The 25,251-nt window shown below is 38.1% G+C and overlaps 1 protein-coding gene across 19 annotated transcripts in view; it reads right to left on the bottom strand.

Annotated features, from left to right (window-relative positions):
• PMS1 (PMS1 homolog 1, mismatch repair system component) overlaps positions 1–25,251 on the bottom strand; it is a 92,301-nt gene that overhangs the window by 22,137 nt on the left and 44,913 nt on the right. For 11 of the 19 annotated variants that reach the window (XR_006691102.3, XR_012421303.1, XR_012421304.1 and 8 more), the window contains 4 exons: positions 11,877–11,993; positions 3,118–3,240; positions 1,768–1,911; positions 722–1,611 (listed from right to left, as the gene is read on the bottom strand). Coding sequence is in view for 16 of the 19 variants with exons in the window: in XM_045367397.3 (XP_045223332.1) it covers positions 722–1,611; positions 1,768–1,911; positions 3,118–3,240; positions 11,877–11,993 (1,274 nt within the window). In the remaining 3 variants the exon portion in view is untranslated. The remainder of the gene's footprint in view (positions 1–721; positions 1,612–1,767; positions 1,912–3,117; positions 3,241–11,876; positions 11,994–25,251) is intronic. The other 8 variants (XM_074009579.1, XM_074009574.1, XM_074009573.1 and 5 more) reach the window with 2 other exon arrangements.

Here is a 25,251-nt window from a genome sequence, read left to right as displayed (position 1 = left end):
TGTTTATATTAAGTGTCCTAGTCAATTAAAAACATTCATCATATTATTTTGGAACATTTATTCAGATAATCTAATTTAAACATGGCAAGTACTATTTTAATCAAAGACAGATCAAATCACCTATTTACATAATAAAAATACCCACTATAGTTTATAAGTTATAATAAATAATACATCTTAGAAGCAAGCCTTAAGTTATACTGAATAGAAACAGTATGAATGAACAACACTAAATTGAATCGCCAATAATACAAAATTTTTTGTGTTGTGCTACATATTTTGGAGACCAATTTAAGAAAGGGATTAGTTAAGATATTAAAAACACCAGTTATAACTGTTCCAATGCAAAAGCTTTTTAAAAAAGTTCTACAACAGAAAAGTCATTAAACATAAAACAAAACAAAAGAACATAATGGTGGTTTGAAACTGAGAAGATGAATGGAAAACCTATAGCAAAAAACTTAGTAAATCAAAAAACAGTTAAGGCTTATAGTAAAACAAACAAACAAACAAAACAAAATAAAACGAGCCCCGCCCCAACAAAAAACCTAAATTAGCAGGAAAAAAAGTGTTACCAAAAAAGGTACTTTATCCAAGCCAAAGGTATTTTCCAATCTGCTTTTCCATAAATAAGAAGTGAAAAAAATTCTTTTTGAACAGTGAGTCATATAGAATGGAAATAGCTGAACATTCAAGTCACATGCAAGCTCTGGAAACTTACTTCAGTTTTTCGTCTTCACTCAACGTCTTCCACAGTTCTTCAATTTGTAGTGTTGCATCCTCTAAACTAGTCTTAGGATTTTCTATGAGAAACTGAGCACGATGATCTTGAACAAAAAGAGCACTTGCTGACATGGGTTTCTTGATTACTCGATTGCTAAGTAAATCATAAGCTGTAACTTTTCCAGATTTATTATCTATTACATTTGATTTTTTGTTACATGGATCTTCATTAAGATTCATTTGTTCAGGACTTGGATGATTATTATTACTTACTTTACATGGTAAACTTTTTTCAGGCACTAAAATTTTCACAGGTTCAATATTCTCTCCCACTGAATTTTTAAGTATATTTCCCCTGCTCCACCCATCTGCAGAAATTTCCAAAGAGTTTTCAAGACCTGCTTCTTCCTCATTTTCCCCACTCTCAGCTATATGGTCTTTATTGTCATTTTCTGACTGGGTGTGCTTAACGGAACCTACAAAACAAGTTTTACTATATTCCGTCTGAGTGTTCTCCCATGATAAATTACTCATTGAAATGTCTTGAAATGCATTCTTAGTGTTTTTATCAGTGTTAGAAATTTCACTACTACAATGACCATAACCAAAGTCACCAGCACTTATCTGGTGATTTAAACAATCATCAGTGTTTTTTCCAGATTCATCATTATGCATATCATTTTGGAACGGAATGACTGAAGTATCAACATTTGAATAATTCTTTCCAGATGATTCCATTTTATTAAAAAGCACATCTGTTTCTGCTGTTTTACTAAGAACGATGTCAGCTGCGGAAACATCTGTTTCATTATTTTCATAAGAATTTGTACTAGGTAATGGTCCATAACAAGTCGTCATCAGATTTTCAAGAGCAATTAAAACAGATTCCTAAAAATACAAATTAACAAATGTTAGGGGAAATTATGAAAAAATAGACAAGATTTTAAATAATAAAAAAGAAAAATATAAACAAATCTTTTTAATATGAAAACAGGAATATATGTTTATAAATAGCGTAACAAAAAATTATCTGAAAAGAGTTACCTTATTTTGTAATAATACTTGACTTTTATCTGGTGTTAAATTTACATCAACATCAGCTGTAGGAACGTCGATTTTCAGAAAGAAAATAGGATACAAACGAGTAGATTCCTTTAGGCATTTCAGGTTGTAATGATGTCGGATTAACTAGAAATACATGTAATAAATAAAAGAAAATATAATATGTAAATAAAGAAAATATCACCAAACTTAAAGTACAATAAAAACAAGCAAATTCAACTGAGAAATTGAGTAGATGCAACTGCTTATTAGGAAAAGCATTATCATAGCTGGGCACAGTGGCTCATGCCTGTGATCCCAGCACTTTAGGAAGCCAAGGCAGGGGGATCACTTGAGGTCAGGAGTTCAAGACCAGCCTGGTCAACGTGGTGAAACCCCATCTCTACTAAAAAGTAGAAAGATTAGCAGGGCATAGTGGCAGGAACCTGTAATCCCAGATACTTGGGAGGATGAGGCAGGAGAATCGCTTGAACCTGGGAGATAGAGGTTGCAGTGAGCCGAGATCATGCTACTGCACTCTAGCATGGGCAAAAGAGCAAGGCTGCATCTCAAACAAACAAACAAACAAACAAACCAAAAAAAGTGAAAAGCATTATCTAAGTAGTAATACTCCTTTGGAGGCCTTAAACCTAAATGAAGCACAAACATTCATAACAAGTACAAACATGCAATGAAACTGGCTTAATAATTAAAAATCACAATGTCATGTAAGTTCTGAAGGCTTAGGGTTCAAATCAAAACTCTGGTGTGGTGGCTCTGGCTTGTAATCCCAGCACTTTGGGAGGCCGAGGCGGGCAGATCACTTGAGTACAGGAGCTCGAGATCAGCCTGGCCAAATGGTGAAACCCCATCTCTACTAAGACTACAAAAAAAATTAGCTGGGCATGGTGGCAGGTGCCTGTAATACCAGCTACTTGGGAGGCTGAGGCAGGAGAATTGTTCAAACCCAGGAGGCGGAGGTTGCAGTGAGTTAAGATCACGCCACATGCCATTGCACTCCGGCCTGGAGAGCAAAACTCTGTCTCAGGAAAAAAAAAAAAAAAAAAAAAAGCAAAAATACTACTAACTCTCCAACTCTTAATTTCCTGGCTATGTGGCCTAAGAGAAACATTGAACATTTGTTTCCTCACTATAAATGGGGATGATAATGCAGTCCAGAATTGCTGTGAAGAATAAGAGAGACATCATATATCTTTTTATCATGCATAATGCTTAATAAATGATATTGTATTCCTTTTTCTTTGTTTTAGAGCAAATTCTTGGAAGTAGTCCAAGTAGTACAATGTGACAAATTTTCAATTCAAATAATTTTTTTTTTCTAAAGCATATTACCTTTAAGATATCTTTTTGATGTACTGGTCGACTGTTTATGAAGATGAAACTTCTTTCTGGTGTTGAAAGACTAGTGAAAGAGTGGTCTGCATCACACTTTGGAAGAAATCCACTGAGATAAATCTATATAATAATTATAGAATATGCAATGTCAACAATGTAGTTCCATGGGTCTAGCTATACACACTTTGAGAGGTATAAAAAAAATTAAAAACCAGATTTTCATCTTAAGGTCTAAAAAGCCATATACTTCCTGATAACCACGTCTCAAGTATTAACATTAAATAAAATAGTAAAGCATGCTACACTGGTGCTGTGTGCCTTTTTTGCAATTCTATGGAAAAATTGGCATTTACAAAATCTTCAAGAATGGTTATACTTTCAGATATTTAACTGTCATGGGACGTACAGCATTCACTCTCTACTCAACCTTTTTCTGTCTTTTAAAAGTTTCCTCACATTGTGACTTTTCTCTGGCTGTTTGTCCTTTTCTCTTTAACCATCTTTTCCTATAAAGAAGTTGCTGTTTCTATCTTCATTCTTAGTATGCTATATAAAGCCAATCTTACTGGGTTTTCATTTCTGAGTTAAAAAAAAAAATCTTTTACTCTGTATTAACTTCCTCAGAGCTAAATACTGATTGTACTGTTGTACTTTAGCTTCATTTTTGTTTAGAAAACTCTTTCTATAAAAATTTTACTGGTTATTTATATGCTATCTTTCTCTACTTTACAAATGTATAAAGAGGAAAGAGAAAAGGATACTAGAAAAGAATACCAGAGAGAAGAGAAAGACATTGAAGGGATAGGAAGCAGAGAATATGCTCCCACTTTTATCTTTAGTTAACGAACACAGCTAAAGACAACATACTATACTGTTAAGGATATAAGACAGAGCCAGATTGACAAGGTTTGAATCCCAGTTCTACCACTAGCTACGTGATTTTTGTAAAATTATTTAAAATATATGCTTAAAATCTCTTATCAGCAAAAACTAGAACTAGATGTGTTATTAATCTGTCAAGGAACACTAATAGTAAAATTTTAGCTTAGGTTGAGAAAAACAAGCAAGTCACTGGCGGTACTATTTTTAGTTAAGCAGGAACCGTGGGGCTCCTTATTAACATAGCCTGTAAGCTGCCACCTATGTCTATGACTATCCCTGTCCTTGGAAATAAGTGTTTAAGGAGATGCATTACCAGTTTTAGAACACTAAGTGCATTATTGTCACAATGCCAAATTGTGCCAATTTGAAAAAATAAATTAATCTGTATAATCCATTATAAAATGATACTACTGAATTAACTGCAAAACTTCACAGCATTTAAAAATGGTTGTATAATTTATCAGGTAACATGAGACCCTTCTTAAAGCACCTGCTGGGCATCAGGGAGAGCCTGTTTAAGCCTCTGAAAGACTTACTGGGTTTGTGACTTTAAAAAAAGTCTGCCCTGAAAGGATAAGAATAAAGAATAAAATGAAGAAGAAATATGTAATATTGCTATTGATTTCCTTTCACACCATCGTGGTTGGCCACTGAATAATTACTATTCTAGATCTTGAGATTTAAAAATGGTTTAGGATAATCTTAAGAACAAACTATGTTTAAGTTACATGGCAAAGTAAAATAAAACAGTAAAGTCTTATAAAATGCTGTAAAAAGTGAAAATCAGGCCACTTCATGGAAAAATAACTTGAGACACCAAATCAGTGCAACAAAATTAAAAATTAGGTAAGACTTTACAAAATTCTGTACCCAAGTGTATTACTCAATTTCCTAAAAAGCAAAACAAAAATTGAAGGCAAAATACAACTACCTCTCTTCCTTAATTGCTTCTCAACTATGGGCTACCTCTCTCTTCCCTTCATCTCTAATCCCCTATAAGCAGGCTTCTACTTCAATAACCAACTCCAAGGGACACTACGCAGCCCTTATCTTATTTGACTCCCTGCAGCCCGACACCCTCACAATTCTCTCATCTGGGAAGGGTCTCACTGAATGAATCTGTTTCAACCTTCTTTCGGTCCTTCTGCTTCCTCTCTGATGCCTCCTCTTCATTCTGGTTTGCTGGTTTCTCCCCTTTTCCTTACCTTGTATAAATGATGATGGTACCCAAATTCCATTATCAGGCCCCTTTTTCCTGCTCTCTAGTTACTCTTCCTAATTTCATTCACATCTACTCAACAACTACCCATACACCAGTGATGCCAAGACACAGATGTATGTAACTTCTATTTCTTTCACTCCCCAGTGCTTACCATCTTCAACTGGCTGTCACAAAAATATTCTCAATGTCACCACATTCAAAACTTGGTAAAATATTTCATCCTACTTCTATCCTGCTAGCTCCTCCTGTACTCCTTTACTATGATAAGGGGCTGTGCCAGCTACCCAGTCTGTCAAACCCATTTCCTCTTCTTAACCCCGATTATACTGATGTAACCCTGGCTGGTCTCCTAACACTAATTCTTCTCCTCTTTCAGTAAATCTCCACAACACCATGAAGTTACATTTTTACAGTAGTAATCTAAGTACTTTTGGTCAGGACAGTGAAACAAGTTCATGTGAAACCCCCTTCTCTCCCATTCCAACTGCAAATATATAAAAGTGATAAAAAAAAAAAAATACAAATTTTCAAAAGGCCACCCACATAAAAGTAGTTAAAGATGTTATGATTGCAAAACATTAAACAGGGAGTGACGGCTAAAGTAAAATGTCCTATGTGGTCTAGGATCAGAAACAAGATGTGTCAGCTGGAAATTCAATTCTGGTACGGAAATAAGGACTGAAAACACCCCATTCAAGACAGGGGACTGAAATCAGTCTTTCCATTTAAAAAAGGGGGCTCATATAGCACCTCTTCTCCAAAAAAAAAAAACACAAAAAAAAGTTTAAAAATACTGTGGCCACTGTCTGGAGCTGCTTGCCAGAGTCACAAGAAAGAAGAGAGACAACTCCAAACCAAGAACAAGGCTAAGCCAAACTGGCTAAGAAAAGGGGCCTGTAAAATCTTGGCAGGATGAGGCATGAATTACTAATATGATACCTGCTGTTGAATTGGGACTGGCAAGTGAACAATCTGCCAAACTATGGGAAGGAAGTGGAAGTTGGGGAAAGCAACAACAAAGCAACAAAAACAATAAACCGGCATTCAAGATGATTTTGAAATTAAATTTTCAAAGCATATAAAACATCAGAGAATTAGATAATTTTGTCTCAAGAAAGTAGAAATGATAGAGTAATATGAAAAGGACTTTGAAATTATTAGTATATGTAACATGCTTTTAAAAAAAGAAAAGTAGCATCCACTTAAAACAAGGTAAAGAAATTAGAATTGGTAGCTAGAAATCAAGTTTATTAGAGAAGAATATGAAAACAAATAAATTGTAAATCCTAGAAACAAAATATATAGTTTTGGGAATTAAAATCAGGCAACGATGAGGAATTTATTCAGAACTTAGCATAAAGTAATGCAGAGATGGAAATGTCAAAGAGAAGACAGATGTCAAAAAGGTAACTTCGGGAGCTCCATCAAGCCCACAAAGTCACGATGGGAAATGCCTCACAAAAGCCACCAGACCAGCGGCCCTGTTGAGATCACCACCAATAATTAGTTCTTCCCATGTGGGGTCACTGTAGATGGGGGCGGGGGGAAGTACCCTCACATTATGGGAAGAGATATATAAAGATTCTCTACATCCAAGGTTCCCAATGGCCAATGGCACTGTCATTCCAGACTAGTCAAGAGGCCTTGGTGGCCAAGTTGCACATCTTAAAGGTATATAATGGGGACAGAAGTGAGGTGAGTGAGGACAATCACTAACTAGCAGTGGAAAACAACTTAAGATTGCTTTTGGCCAGGGATGGAGAAAGGGCTCAAAGGAATTGTGATATAGGACCAGTACCCTTCAACCATACGAGCCCAGAAACAATGGAGTGATGATGGGTAGCTGGTGGCAACATAAATACAATACTTTAGACACACAGTGCAACAAGAGAAGAGGGATTTGGTTAGATGATCACTCTCACCAGAGAGACACTCAAGTTTATCATTCTGGCAGCCTGTGGAACTGGAACACTAACACATGCTTACCTAATTCCTTCAATCCACCATGCAAAAATAACCACACAGAGGTGCAGCAAAAATTATCTATGAAGGACTACTAGGAGTCTTTATGCAATTCTATCTGTGCTTGCCCACTGAAAATAAAAATTCAATGGGCAAGCACAGATCTGGCAACACATCTCAAAACAGATGGGAGGAAAAGATTTCCAAGTATAGGACTGATTCATGTGATAGTCCCATTCACTCATGAAATCATAGCTGACCAAAGTCAAGATCAGTGCTTTTCACACTTGAATGAGCACCTGGGGACCTTGTTAAAATGCAAATTCTGATTCAGTAGATCTGGGATGAAGCCTAGGATTTTTTATTTTCAGTAAGCTTCCAGGTGATGCCAACACTGCTAGTCTTCAGACTAAATTATAATAGCTAGAATATCCAGGGCATGATGGTAAAGGTATCAAGTCTAGATCTCCTGCCATAAGCTGCCTGGATTACCACTGTAGGCAACAAAGTACCATGAAGCTACAAGGAATCCAGCAGAATTTAGACAGTAACCTTGCCATCCCAAGTCAGCAACCGTAACCAGTTTGAAGTAGCACTGGAGTGTGTCAAAACTAGAAAACAACTCTTTAGGGAGCTCTGAAAAATAGGACCCATGTCACATCATGGCCAACATTGTAGCTGGCCACAAAGGTTGGCCTGAATTGTTCCCTGGCAAAGAAAATCCCAAGAATTACCTGAGTACAAGCTTCCATCCAAGATTTTAATAAAATGATAAGCAATAATTAAGAACTCAATACTACAAAGAGAATGGGAAGGGACCTAGCAGCAGAAGAGGTTTCAACAAATTATGAAAAAAAAATGGAAGAGAAGAAAAGAAGCCAACTGCTTAGCACAACTCCAGGAACAGAATTAGGACCTTGATTACTCAACACTAACGTGGAACCTGACAGTCAATAAGCCCAGCCACAAACACCATGTTCCCAATTAGATTTCTTATTCCTGGGGAAAGACAGGAGAATTAGAGGACTGGAGGAAAAAGACCTGACAGGTAAAACAAAACTGACCTCCTAATAAACAGAAATTATTAAAGGAACAAATAATTTAAAAACAAAAATAATTATCTTTAGAGAGACCCAAGTTTTGTATCCATAAAACAGTAAGTATGAAAAAGCAATAAAAAATACTCTTGGAAATTAAACATAACTTTTAAAATAAAAAAAAAACATTCAATAGAAGCTTGAAAAAACAGATTTCTCAAAACTCATGGAAAAAATTAAAGATGGGAAACCTGAGAAAATTAACAGGAGGTCTTAATGACAATAGGGCGTTTCATAAAAAAAACCAGAAATTATCAAAGTGATAATGGATGGAAGTACATAACCTGGGGCTGAGAAAGAAATGAGCCTTCAGATTCAAAAGATCCACATCAAGTGCTCAGCACAATAAACAAATAATAAAAGACACACAGACACATCCTTGTAAGGATGAAGGACAGATCCTAACAACTTTCAAATAGAAGAAAACGTACCATCTAGAAAAAAAGAAATGGGCACTTTGGGGGGCCAAGGCGGGCGGATTCTGAGGTCAGGAGTTCAAGACCAGCCTGATCACCATGGTGAAACCTCATCTCTACTAAAAATACAAAAATTAGTTGGGTGTGGTGGTGCTCACTTTCAATCCTAGCTACTCAGGAGACTGAGGCAGGACAATCACTTGAACCTGGGAGGCGGGGGCTGCAGTGAGCCGAGACTGCGCCACTGCACTACAGCCTGGGTGACAGAGCAAGAGTCTGTCTCGAGAAATACAAAACAAAAAAAAAAGAAGTAGAATGCATTGTTTCCCGTTAGCAAAAATGGATAGTAAAAAAATACTCAAGATTTCAAAAATTAATTTCATTCGACAAGTCTATGTCTGCCAGACTATCAACAAGAGAAAGTGCAAGATGAAATCATTCTCAGGCATGAAAATTTTTAGTTGTTTTTAAAATGTGTTTGTTTTGAGACAGGATCTCTTTCTGGCCGAGGCTGGAGTGCAGTGGCAAGATCTTGGCTCACTGGAACCTCTGCCTCCCAGGTTCAAGCGATTCTCCTGCCTCAGCCTCCCAAGTAGCTGGGATTACACGCGCCTGCCACCATACCTGGCTAATTTTTGTATTTTTAGTAGAGATGGGGTTTTGCCATGTTTTGGCCAGGGTGGTCTCAAACTCCTGACTTCAGGTGATCCACCCGCCTTGGCTTCCCAAACTGCTGGGATTACAGGTGTGAGTCATCACACCCGGCCAATTTTTGTATTTTCTTTTTTAGAGACAGGGTCTTACTATGTTGCCCAGGCTGGTCTAGAGCTTCTGGCCTCAACTGCCTTAGCCTCCCAAAGTATTGGGACGGGTGTGACCCACCACGCCCAGCCACAGACATGAAAAATTACCTCTCGTGTCCCCTCTTTCTGTGGAAGTTACTTAAAGATATGCCTCAGAAAAATGAGTATGGGGCCAGACCCAGTGGCTCACACCTGTAATCCTAGCACTTTGGGAGGCTGGGGTGGGTGGATCACTTGAGGTCAGGAGTTTGAGACCAGCCTGGCCAACATGGTAAGACCCCACCTCTATTACAAATACAAAACTTAGCCGGGTATTGTGGCTGTAGTCCCAGCTACTCAGGAGGCTGAGGCAGGAGAATCCTTTGAACCTCGGAGGCGGAAGTTGCAGTATGCAAAGATTGCACCACTGCACTTCAGCCTGGGTGACAAAGCGAGACTTCATCTCAAAAAGAAAAAAAAAAAAAAGAAAAATGAGTATGAGTGCCAAGAAAGAGGAAGGCATGACATACCAATAATGGAACCTACCATCATTCCTATTAAAAGAAATCTGAAGATGAGAGTTGTGCAGAAGGCCTAAGATATGATCCAAGTAAGAAATAAGTGGGGTCTAAGAACAATGACTTCAAAAATATGTAATGAAATGGATTACCAACTACAGCTAGGATGACTAAAAGAGTTGGATTTTATTGCTAACATGATGAAGAAAACTTTTTCATTAAAAAAAACTTTTGAAAATCCCAGAAAAAGCAAAAAACTATGTAAGATAGTCTACTTATAAAGCAAAGAAAAACATGATAAATTTTAAGCAACTTATGGGAGTACAAGAACAGAGATTCCATTTAATCAGGGCTCTAGGAATATTATCATTTATACGGCATAAGAGATATAACCCTGTATCTTTTTTTTTTTTTGAGGCGGAGTCTCGCTCTGTCGCCCAGGCTTGAGTGCTGTGGCGCCAGCTCGGCTCACTGCAAGCTCCGCCTCCCGGGTTCACGCTATTCTCCTGCCTCAGCCTCCTGAGTAGCTGGGACTACAGGCGCCTGCTGCCACACCCGGCTAATTGTTTTGTATTCTTAGTAGAGACAGGGTTTCACCATGTTAGCCAGGATGGTCTCGATCTCCTGACCTCGTGATCCGCCCGCCGAGGTAAAATGCAGTCCTACTACAATACTGGGCTTTTAACGAAGATTGTTTTATAGTCTATACAAGTTTTCAACTTTTAGAATCAATCTTCAGACAAAAGATAGAACACTTAAAAAATGGCTACATAAGAAAATACGAGACTGGGAGTGGTGGCTCACGCATATAATCCCAGCACTTTGGGAGGTCGTTGTAGGCAGATCACCTGAGGTCAGGGAATCAAGACCAGCCTGGGCAACATAGTGAAACGCTGTCTCCACTAAAAATACAAAAATTAGCTGGGTGTGGTGGCATACCCCTGTAATTCTAACTACTAGGGAGGCTAAGGCATGAGAATCACTTGAACCCAGGAGATGGAGGCTGCAGTGGGCTGAGATCCCACCACTGCACTCCAGCCTGGGTGACAGAATGAGAGTCTGTCTCAAAAAAATAAAAAAAAGAAAAAGAAAAAAATTACACATATATGTAAATACATATTATATATAATTAAACTTGATAATATAAAACTATTGCTGATACGATTCAAAGAGGAAGGAGTAAGAAGATAAGTTTGAGTTAAGAACGTCATCTTAACTCATTAGGGAGTAAAAAAGCACTGTCTAAACTGATAGATCAAGAAAAAGTTTAAGCACATATGTGGAATGGGAAAGGGGGAGAAAAACGGTTCTTTTTTTGAGATGGAATCTCACTCTGTCACCCAGGCTGGAGTGCAATGGCACAATCTCGGCTCACTGCAACCTCTGCCTCCTGGGTTCAAGTGATTATCCTGCCTTAGCCTCCCGAGTAGCTGGGATTACAGGCATGTGCCACCATACGGGGCTAATTTTTGTATTTTTATTAGAGACAGGGTCTCACCATGTTGGCCAGGCTGGTCTTGAAGTCCTGACCTCAGGTGATCCGACCCCCTGGACTTCCAAAGTGCTGGAATTACAGGCGTGAGTCACTATGCCTAGTCAACTATTTTTCTTTTATAGTAGAAAGTAAACAGAAAAGATTCTAAACTGAACATAATTTTTTTGAAAATCATTGTAAGCAACAAACAGAAGATAAAAAGGGAAGCAGGGCTGGGGAAAGAGGTTTAACATAAGCTCTGTATTGTCTCTTTTACCTCACACACATATTTGATTAAAATGTTAAAAGACTAACCTCTTTCTACTGTAACTGCTCCAAAGGGAAATATGTGAACAGCTTCGTAAGTAAATCAGAATTATCAGAGAACATTTTTGCAGTATACCTGAGATTCTTCACAGTGGTACTGAAAGGATTCCATATTGTTCATAACAGCAGTCCCCAGAACTGACATGAGAGCCATCTTGTGATCTGATACTCTGGTTTTCTGCCAAATAACTGCCTAGGGACAAAAATAATACAGATAACTTTTAATACAATTTAGATTTACTGAACTCAAGAAGTCAGTATTTTATTCCTATATTTGGCATTCATCCTCAGCTTAAAATTTCAGTATCACTTAGAAGAGATTCATGAGCTGTGAGGTCTGACAAAAGAAACTCTGGTTCTGAATTTTAGAAGCTGTGTATGTTGCAGTGTACAATCTATTTAACTTCCCTTTACCTTGGTTTTGTCCTCTTTACAAGATTTCTCAGAGTTGTTGGAAGATAAAAAATCTATATGTAGACAAGCACATATGCCTGTGCCTGGCATAAAATGGTTTCATTAAATATTGATTCTCTCTCCACCTCTAATCCTCACATTCAAAATATAGACTTTCGTGTATATTTAAAAACAAATTGCTGCTTCAAATAAGGTATTACTATTTTACTGAGGATGATCGGCTATGTTACAGGATTTGTATAAACAGTCAACAGGTATAAAAATTTTGGAAAAACCATTCTTAATTAAATCACAATTTAAAATTACCTTTGTACCTTTTAAATAGAGAATTCACAAAATGTTAACTGAATCTCATAAACATAAAAGCTGAATCATGAGGTTGGATTTTTTCACTGCGAGTATGTTGGAGATGAGAGAGAAACAATAGGTTGGTTGCAGTGACTCACACCTGTAATCCCAGCACTTTGGGAGGCTGAGGTGGGTGGACCACTTGAGGTCAGGAGTTCGAGACCAGCCTGGCCAATATGGTGAAACCCTGTCTCCACTAAAAATACAAAAAAGCATCTGGGCGTGGTGGCATGCCCCTATAATCCCAGCTATGTGGGAGGCTGAGGCAGGACAATCATTTGAACTGGGGAGGCAGAGGTTACAGCGAGGCGAGATCACGCCACTGCACTCCAACCTGGGTGACAGAGCGCAACTCTGTCTTAAAAAATAAAATAAGAATATATATATATATACACACACACACACACACACACACATATACATAATACTTCATATCTGAAAAATATGAGCCCTTTTAAATTATCAGGCCCAGAGAGGCATTAAAATGAGAGTAATTTCCCCCTTGAGCTAAGTATTTATTGAAAACTGCTTGCTATTGCCACAAGTAGCCACTGACCTAACAATGCCACACACCAGACACCATAACCCATACCCTATAGCTCAACGATGTACAGCTACTAATAAAAATTCCTGACAAACAACTCTATCAACTCACTCCTTGTTTCCCTTTTTGCTTTTAAAAACCTGCTTATAACAAAAGCCTAACGGAACACACCCCAAGATAATTTGGAAGTGTGTCTGAGGCAGCTGTCTTCAATGCTGGTCCAAATAAACTCTCTATATTAATTCTGCTTCCGCTTCTTCCTTTTAGGTCAACATGGGGTAGATTTTAAGAGAATCACGGTCCAGAGAGACTAGACCAAGGTTTGGCTTTGAAGTACATAATCGGATTTGACATACTGCAATTTCTTCAGTTAAACAAGGTCCAATTACAGTCAAATCCCATCACCAGTACAGGTAGAATTCAACAAATTCACTTAGCAATTCCTAAGTCTGGAGGAAACTGTGCAAAGGGCTTGGGAGAAAACATCAATATCAACATTAAAGGGGCAGGCAGAGGAAGAAGAGGAACCTAAAACGAGTGGTCACAGAGGCAGAAAGAGCAGCAGCAAAGTGTGGTACACAGAATAAGGATGTTTTTGAAGAAAGTAGTCATCATATGTTTCCAATGTTGAGCGAGTATGGTAGGAACAGACATGGTTGGCTAAATGGCAATCAAGAGTGTGAGAGCAGTTCTAGAGAAGTAAATGGAACCAATTTGGATAGTGACTATGGGAAGGATATGAAAAAAAAGAACTTTTCTGAAACAAGTGTTTCAGAAAGTCTGGCTGGGAAATGCAAGCAGACAGGGAAATAACTGGAGGCAGGAATAGGACACATTTGACCAGGAAACTGAAGGGGAAGAATGGGTACACTAGCAAGTAGGTTTGGAGACTCAGTGGCTAGAGGCTGAGAAAGTTCCCCTTTGTTCTAAAATGCAGAAAAGAGGTCTTTTGTTGAAAGCAAAATGACAGTGATTTAAATATTTGAAGATTATGGAGGAGGTATAAAATAGCAGAATTGTATTACTCAGTTTCATTAGCTTGGTTCACTGAAAAAAGGTTTCAGAGGCAGGTAGATCACTTGAGGTCAGGAGTTCAAGACCAGCTGGCCAGCATGGTGAAACCCCATCTCTACTAAAAATAAAAAAATTAGCCAGACGTGGTGGCGGGCACCCATAACCCCAGCTCCTCAGGAGGCTAAGGCAGGAGAATCACTTGAACCCAGGAGGCGGAAGTTGCAGTGAGCTGAGATCGTACTACTGCACTCCAATGTGGGCAACAGAGAGAGACTCTGTCTCAAAAAAAAAAAAAAAAAGTGATCGTATTCCTCCAACTCAGAGACTCTCAACTTTTACGAATGACATGCAAAACTGAAAGTTCACATTCAAAAAATATTCCGATAGGTGACCTGAGGACTATGTGTAATTAATTCCTAGTATACTAGCTATCATGCTACAGCTTTCTCTTCCTCTTGCAAAAGTTCAGTGGAATGCAAGTCAGTGAAAGTGACATTGACAGGATTATTCCCTTACGTTATTTTTTTGTTTGTTTGTTTTTTAAAATAAACCATTTGTAAACTTTGGTACTTTACTGGTATTAATACACCGCGGCTGAGAATTATCGGGCTGTGTTAACAGAACCACCACTCTGGTAGGAGGAAAACAGAAAATAGGGACAGACTAACGGATACAAAATGGGCTTGATGACTGACTCTATGTGGAGAGGGAATAAAAAGAGAAGAATCACGAATGCCTCCCAGATTTCCGACCTGGGAAACTGGAATGGTGATAGTAACGCTCAACAAGATAAGAAACTCACAAGAGCAGGATTGGTGGCAGGAGATGATGAGTTCAGCTTGTTCAGTGTTGATTGTTGAGTCTCTGGTACCAAGAACAGTACCAGACACCTAGCAAAGCCCACTAAATACTTACTTGTTAAAGGAATGAGCAAATAAACACATTTTTTTTCCTAGGAAAAAGTAACCCCAGTAGAGTTGAAAACTAGCTCTTTGTTTTTAAAGATAAGGCTGCTAGTTGTCACATCACCATACCTGTTAAAATTACACTTTTTGTCTACTACTTGACTTAAGGAAATCCAAACCAATCTTTCCTTTTCTTTCTTTTTAACATAACAGTTTAAGGTATAATTCATACACTCTACAATTCACCCACTTTAAATTTACAATTCAATGGTTTTTGGATTATTTACAGAGCTGTGCAACCAACAGCATGATTTAATCTTTGAACAATTTTATCAGTCCAAAAAGAAATCCTATATCCATCATCAGTGACTCCTATCCCTTTGCAATCACTAATCTAGCTTCTCTCTCTATAAAATTTGCCCACTTAGGATATTTCATATAAGTGGAATCATACAATATATGGGCTTTGACTGGCTTCTTTCACTTAGCATAACCTTTTCAAGTTTATTTATATCAGTACTTCACTCCTTTTAAATGGCTGAATAATATTCCATTGTAAATAATACATTTGAATTATCCTTTCATGAGTTGATGGGCATTTGAGTTGTTTCTACTTTTTGGCTTTTATAACTGATGCTGCCATAAACATGCATGTTCATGTTTTTGTGTTGGCATATGTTTTCATTTCTCTTGGGTATAGACCTATGAGTGGAACTGCTGGGTCACATGGTAGCTCCATGTTTTTTGAAGAACTGCCAGACTGTAATCCTTGCATGCACACGCATTCTAGAAAGGCAAACTACTGGCTTCTGCTATTATGGCTCTAGTTTTAAGCCAGCCAACAGCTAATAATTTAAGGAACAACGTTCAAAATAAAAGGAAGTAGATAAGGTTCTGAATAATCTGCAATTATAGGAAATGAAATGTCCCCTGCTTCATACTTTCCACATCAGAAGTTCCTTATGACAAAGAATAGCTGAACCATAAAAACTTATTCACAAGGCCAAGGTGGGAGGATAACTTGAGGTCCGGAGTTCAACACCAGCCTGGGCAACATAGTGTGACCCTGTTTCTATAAAAATTTAAAAATTAGCTGGGCATGGTGGCACACACCTGTAGTCCCAGCTACTCAGGAGGCTGAGGTGGGAGTGGCTCACCCTGCACTCCAGCTTGGGTGACGAAGGGAGACCCCCCCAAAAATGAAAAACAAAAAAACCTTATTCACAAAAAGTGTACCTCTTTAAAGGAATGCTAACTCTCCGATATTGACACTTTTAAAATAAAGCATTCAAGGAAATATTTCAAAAAACCAATGTTTTAAAATTCCTGCACTGAATATAGCTAAAAAGCCTGCGGTATTACTAACATAAACATCACCTTGTTTATTTTAGTTTATATTAGAGTGATGCCTTAGATACAGATATAAATCTTAGCTGCTGATTAATGCAAGGATGCTATTTCACTGCCTGACCTGCTGAATAGTTAGTATACAGAACCGCAGAAAGATCACTTCAGGAAATGGGTCCTAGAAAAAGCTGTGAAACATGAGAACTATTTTTGCAATGTGATTTTACTTTAAAGTAAACACGCTAGGAGTCTGGGAGCATTATTTCACACTAGGCAATTATTGCATCAGATCAAGGCGCTAATTTAAGAGCATTTTCTAAACTAGTTACACTTGGGCTAGTAATAAATGATAGTGGTCTGCCAACAAATAAAACTTTCTCATTGGGCAACTAAGATTCATTTTCAAAACAGGATCCACCATTAAAAAATGAAACTATAAAATGTGATGAATAAAAACTGGGAATACTGGGAATCCAGAATACAGTTTTCAGTTTGCTTTCTCTACCGTATCATCAATTCTATGTTATTTTCAAAAACAGATTTTCTTTTCACTTCCCGAAGGTTTTTGTAAATCTTGCCCTTAGGCCGAAAGCTTAACATGTGCTAAAAATACACACAAACCTCCATATGTTTTCTATCTAGGTCACACAAAGTTGGAGCACCTGGATGTGCCAACTAAGAATCTGACTCTAGTCAGTATGATGACAGTGCAAAAACACCTCAATCAAAAATATATTATTACAAGCACACCATCTTAGGTTTGAAGTTAGACAAATATATCTTGCCCCTAATTCCTACCTCATTGACATACGCTACTTGAAGAAAATGAAGTTAGATGAGAATATTCAATACTTAATCAGTAAACCTCAATTGTTTGTAAAGGCAATTTGTGATAAAGAGAAATGTAGGCTGCACACAGATGACGCATAATTAAGTGAATAGTACAATGCTAAAACTGCTTGAGCAAAGTCAACTCCTTCTAAATAAAGAGGATACATTATTGGCCTAGACTGCAACCAAAATTCTTGCAAATTGTAGGCATAGATGTACTAAACTCCCGTTTGGATTTTTTTTTTTTTTCCACCAAACAAGAAGCAGCACCAATGAATTTTGTTGTTGTTTTATTTGGTTTGCTTTTTTTTTTTTTCGAGACAGGGTCTTATTCTGTCACCCAGGCTAGAGTACAGCGGTGTGATCATAGTTGACAGCAGCCTCAGCCTCCTGGACTCAAGGATTCTCCTGCCTCAGCCTCCCGAGTAGCTGGGACTACAGGTGCACACCACCACGCCCAGCTAATTTTTTTGTATGTTTTGAAGAGACAGGGTTTCACCATGTTGCTTAGGCTTGTCTTGAACTCCTGGGCTCAAGCGATCCTCCCACCTTGGGCTCCCAAAGTGCTGAGATTACAGGTGTGAGCCACCATACCCAGCCAAATTTCTTAAGTACCATAAGTTTACTTCTAAGATCTTACAAGTTACTATAACTAGATCTATATCTATTACTATTTACTCCTGTGTATGTACTTGCACTGACTCTGACTCCAAAAAGGACAGAGGCACAAACACAATATTAAAAAGGTTATCTTTTTCCCACATTGGCAACACAGGAACAATATGAGCTATAACATCTTACCACTAAGACACTGCTAAATGTTTTGAATTCAGTATAAAATTATAGATTATTCCATCACAATATCAATACCATTGTTAAAAGAACAAACCACATTTTACTGACATAATAAACATTAATATGAATTGATTGTTGCTAAATAGCCTCAAACTTTCAAAAATGATTCTGTCTTGGTAAAATTTATGCAGTACAATTGAGTTATAAAATCTCTTACTTTTACTCTTATTTTATATTCTTTTTTGAAAGAGAACATGCATAATTATTTTTCCTGAAGGTTGCAAAGAAATTAACAGACATTTTATCTACAGAAGGGGCAGTTTATAGGAGCTAGACAGATGAAAGATGAAGATAAGAATAATTTTTTCATTCTATCTTTTCATACATTTTTGGGTTTTCAACCATGTAAAGGTAGGATCTTTTAAAAAATTAAATAATAAGCTGGGCATGTTGGCTCAGACCTGTAATCCCAGCACTTTAGGAGGCTGAGGCAGGAGTTCAAGACCAGCCTGGGCAACACAGTGAGACCATGTGTCTACAAAAAATAAAAAAATTAGCCAGGTATGGTGGCATGCACCTGTGTTCCTTGCTACTCAGAAGGCTGAGGTAAGAGGATCACTTGAGCCCAGGAATTTCAGGCTGAAGTGAGCTATGATCATGCCTCTGCACTCAAGCCTGGGCAACAGAGCAAGACCCTGTCTCTAAAAATAAAATGAAATAGAATAAAACATTAAATAAAAATGTAAAGGCATAAAGTTAATCTTTGCATAACTTTCAAAAGGGATATTCTTGAGACTCATTTCTTTGCAGTCTTTAAAAACAAGAAAGATTATTTCCAATTGGTAATCAAATCTTATTTACATCAGAAATGTTTTTCTTGCCTAGATCCTCTTCTCCATTCCTTGTGTAACTTCCCAGACAATGGAATCAGTTTCCACATTCTTAACAATGATGAAACATAAATTAGTCCATCCTCCAACTGCCATGAGAATTATCTTATTTTGTTAGTCTCCTACCGAAATGTCTCATTTAGTTCCCTTTTGGTCACTTCAACAAGAAGTACACATTCCCATGTAAGCTACACAAGGTCCTTCAGAATCTGGCTCCAAGCAACCCTTCTAGCCTCATCTCATTTCTTAGACCAGCTTTCTCTGACCTCTGATGACTCCCTGACATTGCATATGCTGTTCTCCCTGCTTTGAATACCTCTGCCCGCGTAGTCTTTCCGAAGAACCAGTCTTAAGGCCACTTCCTCTAATAATCCTTTTTGAATCTAATCAGATTTTAACAATATTCACATTAATAACAATAGCAATTAACCTTTACTGAGTACTTATGGAGCAGGCACTGTGCTGTGAATGCTTTTTTTCATTTAAAAACCTTACTCTGTAAGGTAAGTACTATTATTCCACTTTAAAGAGACAAAGAAATTGAAGCCTAGACACGTAATGTAAACCAGTTAGTGGCAATATGTAAGGTCAGAACTTGAAACTATTCTCCAGAGTCTATTTTATTGATATGTAGTTAAGTAAGTTCTTCCTAAGGATGAAAGGAAGATTGTGGTGGTCTCTGAAAGTTCTATAATTTTTTTCCTCAAAAGTAAAAATCTTGAAGATCTGATGCCCTTTCTACAACAAATAAAGAAAAAAAGATTAATTAGAAATTATTCTCATCCATCAAGACAAGTCTCTCACATAATGCTGCTACATGTATGGTTTCTTCCAGCAGGGAAGTGGGAGCAGGGGTTCCGATTTTAAAAAGAATCATATCATTACAACATTTAAAGCCTAATGAAAAAGCATCAGTTGATATATATGAAATATTTAATTACTCAAATGAAAATAAATTTACTTTTTTTTTTTTTTTTGAGATGGAGTCTCACTCTGTCGCCAGGCTGGAGTGCAATGGTGTGATCTCGGCTCACTGCAATCTCTGCCTCCCAGGTTCAAGCGATTCTCCTGCCTCAGCCCCCCGAGTAGCTGGGACTACAGGTGTGTGCCACCATGCCCACTTAATTTTTGTATTATTAGTAGAGACAGGGTTTCACCATGTTGGCCAGGATGGTCTCGATCTCTTGACCTCATGATCTACCTGCCTTGGCCTCCCAAAGTGCTGGGATTACAGGTGTAAGCCACTGTGCCAGACCATAAATTTACTTCTTATATTAACTATATTTAACTAATTAAAAGCAAATTTGTTTCTTATACTAGCTGGCTCAAGCTTTAACTTAAATATAGGTCACTGCAACTATGAGAAAAGGTCAACACTATTCTATGAGAAGCAAATCAACAGTAAGTTTACTCAGATTTCACGTAGAAAAGGAAGAAGAAAACGAAGCTAATGTGTGTTTTTAGACATTGGAGATGAATTTTAAAACCATACTTTTTAGAACTCTCTTGGCCCACTTACTACATTAAAATGTGTAACATTCTTTCTGTTTTCAAGAACAAAGCTGGCAGAGGGAGATGGCTGGTCTTGACACTAGTAATAATATTCAGGAGCTGTTCAATACAGTAGTATCCATTTTTGTATTTTATTATTTAAAACACATAAAATGTTTTAGGACTAGGAGACTACTATTTAAGTAACAAATATTTCAATAACTGGCCTTCTAAAGTTCACTACCTACCTTTCAAACAGCACTAAAGTTAGGTAAATACGACAATATTTGAAGTTCTCTTCTCTGCCTCTGTACTATCTGTACTTCTTAATACTGTTTAAAGAAAACCCAACCAGGTGTGGTGGCTCACGCCGTCAGGAGATCAAGACCATCCTGGCTAATACGGTGAAACCCTGTCTCTACTTAAAATATAAAAAATTAGCTGGGCGTGGTGGCACGCGCCTGTAGCCCCAGCTACTCGTGAGGCTGAAGCAGGAGAATCACTTGAACCCGGGAGGTGGAGGCTGCAGTGAGCTGAGACTGTGCCACTGCACTCCAGCCTGGGCGACAGAGCAAGACTCCATCTCAATTAAGAAAAAAAAAAAAGAAAACCCTTCAGGTCAGCCTTGCTGATCAGTTCTTCAGTCTTTGAATCCTGAGGCAATTGCTCATTTCTTTTCTTTTTTTTTTTTTTTTTTGAGACGGAGTCTCGCGCTGTGTCACCCAGGCTGGAGTGCAGTGGCGCGATCTCGGCTCACTGCAAGCTCCGCCTCCCAGGTTCACGCCAATTCTCCTGCCTCAGCCTCCGAGTAGCTGGGACTACAGGCGCCCGCCACCACGCCCGGCTAGTTTTTTGTATTTTTAGTAGAGACGGGGTTTCACCATGTTAGCCAGGATGGTCTCGATCTCCTGACCTCGTGATCCACCCGCCTCGGCCTCCCAAAGTGCTGGGATTACAGGCTTGAGCCACCGCGCCCGGCGCAATTGCTCATTTCTAACATATTTCACTTTATGCAAAAGGTTACTTACAAATCAAGCTGCTATTGCTTTGTAACAACATAGTAGTATTTGATTTCAGCCTTTACTCTCTATTTTCATTTAATAGGACACCTTATAGATTACATTCTGGTTTTCATTCAAAATGAAGCCCTCCCAATCATCTCTTCTGCATTACAACTCCATCCTCTACATGATTTTTAAGTTGTTCTCCTTCATATTAAGACCAAACGCACAGACGCTGAGCTTATAACACTCCCATCAGCTGGCTCCCTGGTACCTATCCAATGTTATTTCCCTTCCTATACACCCTATTTTGTTCGGGCAAAGATCTCAACAGTGTGGTTCTTTATTCTACTTCTGGGTCTTTTCCCCCTCCAAAACAAGCAACAAGTTTTAAGAGTAACAAATAACATCCACTGGGAGGCCGAGGTGGGAGGATCATTTGCGGTCAGGAGTTCGAGACCAGCCTGGTCAACGTGGTGAAACTCCATCTCTACTAAAAATACTAAAATTAGCCGGAAATTGCTTGAACCTGGGAGATGGAGGTTGCAGTGAGTAGAGATGGTGCCACTGCACTCCAGCCTGGGCAACAGAGCAAGATTCTGTCTTAAACAAATTTTTTTTTAATTTAAAAAATAAATAATATCCAGCCTAGAGTTGATTAGTTTTTCTCTCTGAATTGACCAGTTAACAACTCTCTACTGGTGCAGTAACAATTTCACTTTAAAAGTTTTGTTTCTATAAGCTTCTTTTGGGATTAAAATCAAAATTATGTCAGTGTAATTCAGGAAGGCAATACATTATAGGAGCAACTCAGATGTGTGCATTTAGGGTTTGAAAAAGGATGTAGTATTATCATTTCCTTAGGCACATAAGCTAAATAAATCAGTTATCTTCAAACCTTTTCTGGTCCTTTTCTACTCACAGCTAGTCCCATTGATTCTTCCCCATAATAGCTATAAAGGGAAATAGACACTTTTGTGCTTTTCACACCTAATGTGTTTGTCTGCATTCAGGCCCTTAGAGCATACAATTTATAGCAGCTTCCTAAATGTTTATGGTCTCCCTAGCTCCTCCCCGTAGAGTACTGCCAAACTGACTCTCAAAGGTAGCAGCATCATCTTGATCATGTCAATTCCCTACTTAAAAGCTTTTAATGGCTTCCAGTTTTCTCATTTAAAAAGTTTAAATTATCTTGCTGGATTTATCTTCCTCTATTCTCTCATATCAAATACCAACTCAATTAAACAAACTTCTTTACTGCCTCTAAATGTGCTCTCCTATGTATTTTATGTTTCAACTATTTCTCTACTTAGAATAATCTCGACCATTTTATCCACATAACCAAATTCTGCTGTAACAAAATTTTCCTATAACCCACCCGGGGGGTCCTAAATGAAATCTCTTTCAGAGGTTGTTCCTACTCCACTGAATGAATAACACCCACCTACCAACTGGCCAGGCTCACCCCTCCCTTTTTGGTGACTTTCTAGAAGTCTCCCAACCAACAGGAGTGGGAAGTGTCTAGAGTATGAGAGCTAATACTTGCTGTTTTGCTCTGTGTCCAGTTGTTACCTTTAATCTACACTGATACCATCTGCTTCTAGATCTCAGGTGGTTTAAGGTCTACCCTTACAGTCCAGTCGGGCTGGTGCCACTAGCATAATGGAGTGCTCCTGTTCTCAGCCCTTGATCCTGTTGTCAGCCCTCATTCATCTGACATGTTTTTTGAGCACCTACTTGAGGCACTACTGTAAGCACTAGGGATATGACAGTGAAAAAAGAGCCAAAGTCCTTCCCTTCAAGGAAATTATATTCTAGAGGAGGAGACAAAAATAAATCAAGATAAATAAAATATATAGCATACTGGATGCTGATAAGTTTAAGAAAAATAAAGCAGGAAAGTAGGGGGCGGGAGGACAGGGGAAATGGTTGCAATTTTAGGAGGGCTAAAGAAAGCCTCACGGAGAAAGTTTAAGTGACGACCTAAAGGATGAGGATTGAACCAGTTACTTGAGGAAAAATGTTCTAGGCAAAGAAACTACAAATGCGACAGTCCTGAGCTGGAAGTATGACTCACAGGTTCCAGAAACAACGGAAGCAAAATGAGCAAAAGGAAAAAGATTAATGAAATCAGAGGTAATGGGGGCATCGGATCTACAGAGGTCAGCAAACTACAGCCCACGGCCTTTCTGTTTTTGTAAATAAAGTATCATCGTCTATGGCTACATCCACATTACAACAGAGCTGAATAGCTGTAAGAGAAACTATATGGCCCTAAAAACCCTAACATATTTACCATCTGACTCTATACCGAAAAAAATTTACTGACCCCGATACAGAATTCATAGGCCGCTTATAAAGGCTTTGATTTTACTCTGAATGAGATGGGAACTAATTAAACACGAGTTATATGATCTGACTCACATTTTTATAGAAATGCTGGCTGAAAATACACTGAAGAGGGTAAGAAGTAAGCAGGGAGAGTCCATTAGGACACTATTACAAAAATCCAGGTGATAGATAATGGTGGCTTGGACCACAGTGGTAGTTACAGACATGGTGAAAAGTCGTTAAGATTCTAGATATATTTTAAAGTTAGACCTATGGAATTTACTCTGGAATCAGATTACAGTGTGAGAGAATCAGTAGCGGAGAATAACCCTAAGGCTTCTGGTTTGCTAACTGGAAAAACAGGAATATGACTGTCTGGCAGCATGAATATTAGTGCTCATGAATTTACAGAGGCACTATTCAGCATGGGTATGTGTTTTCTTCCCCTACATACTGGGCTCTGGTACCAAAATGATGACAAGATGGATTTAATCAGGATTTGGTTAGTCAAACAAGTACAATTAAGTGAGAAAGGACCAAGAGAACTGACAAAGTGCCCAAGAGAAGGATGACAATGATGGACCACAAAATTTAAGCAAGGTAAGGAGAGAACCAAGGACACCAGAGGACAAGAAACAATTAAAAAGCAGTAGGAACAATGGGTCACAGGTCCAACAGAGTCTAAGGGTTGTTGAACAGAGTAAGATGGAGAGGCATCAGGTAGTGATTAGAGAAGGAACACATTAACACTAAAATTATGGAGTAAGTGTGGTTTTGGCAATGACAAGGTCTACGGTATGTTTATGCTATGTTTATACACTTTCACATCTTATCTCCTCATTTACATCGTAAGCTCCTTCAGAGTGCAAGCCATCACTTAATCATTCCAAAGCACCTACTCAATACTCTGAGTATAGTTGGTAGGAGGAAGCTACAGTAAGGGAGGATGAATGATGCATTAAAAATTAAGATATGTGAACTGTAGTTCATCCTCTACTATATTCAATGTTTAAGTCATTGGGCAATTCACTAAAACTCTTGGGGTCACACAAAGATAAAAAGTCAGGTGGACGGGATTAAAAACACTATTTGCTAAAAGATTTGAGGCAGGACAAAAAAGATTTTCAGTGGTCTTTTCAGACGTAAAGATCTAAGGATCCTTCTACATCCTCATTTTTTTTTTTTTTTCAGAGATGCATTTTGAGCTGCTTTCTTACAGTGAATCGAACTGTTTAACAATCAGTGAACTCTGTAATCAAGTGTTTAGAACATGCTTTTTAACCATGGTTTTGACCATTGCGACTTATGGCAGAGTTTATATACAAAGGTTGAAAAGCTAAGTTTGGGCATGTTTCTTCAGAGATGCATTGTGAGCTTATTTATTACAGTGAATTTAATGTTTACCAGTAAACCCTATAATCTAGTTTTTACATCTAAAGCATGATTTTTAACTATTTTAATTTTACCATTGTGACATTGTGAAGTTTACATATACAGGTTGAAAAGCTAAATCTGAGAATGTTTCTTCAGAGATACATTG

The sequence above is a fragment of the Macaca fascicularis genome, chromosome 12 (assembly GCF_037993035.2).
Source record: "Macaca fascicularis isolate 582-1 chromosome 12, T2T-MFA8v1.1".
NCBI classification, from domain to species: Eukaryota; Metazoa; Chordata; class Mammalia; order Primates; family Cercopithecidae; genus Macaca; species Macaca fascicularis.
The sequence above is the reverse complement of the archived record's forward strand: the minus strand, read 5'-3'. Positions and strand labels throughout refer to the sequence as shown.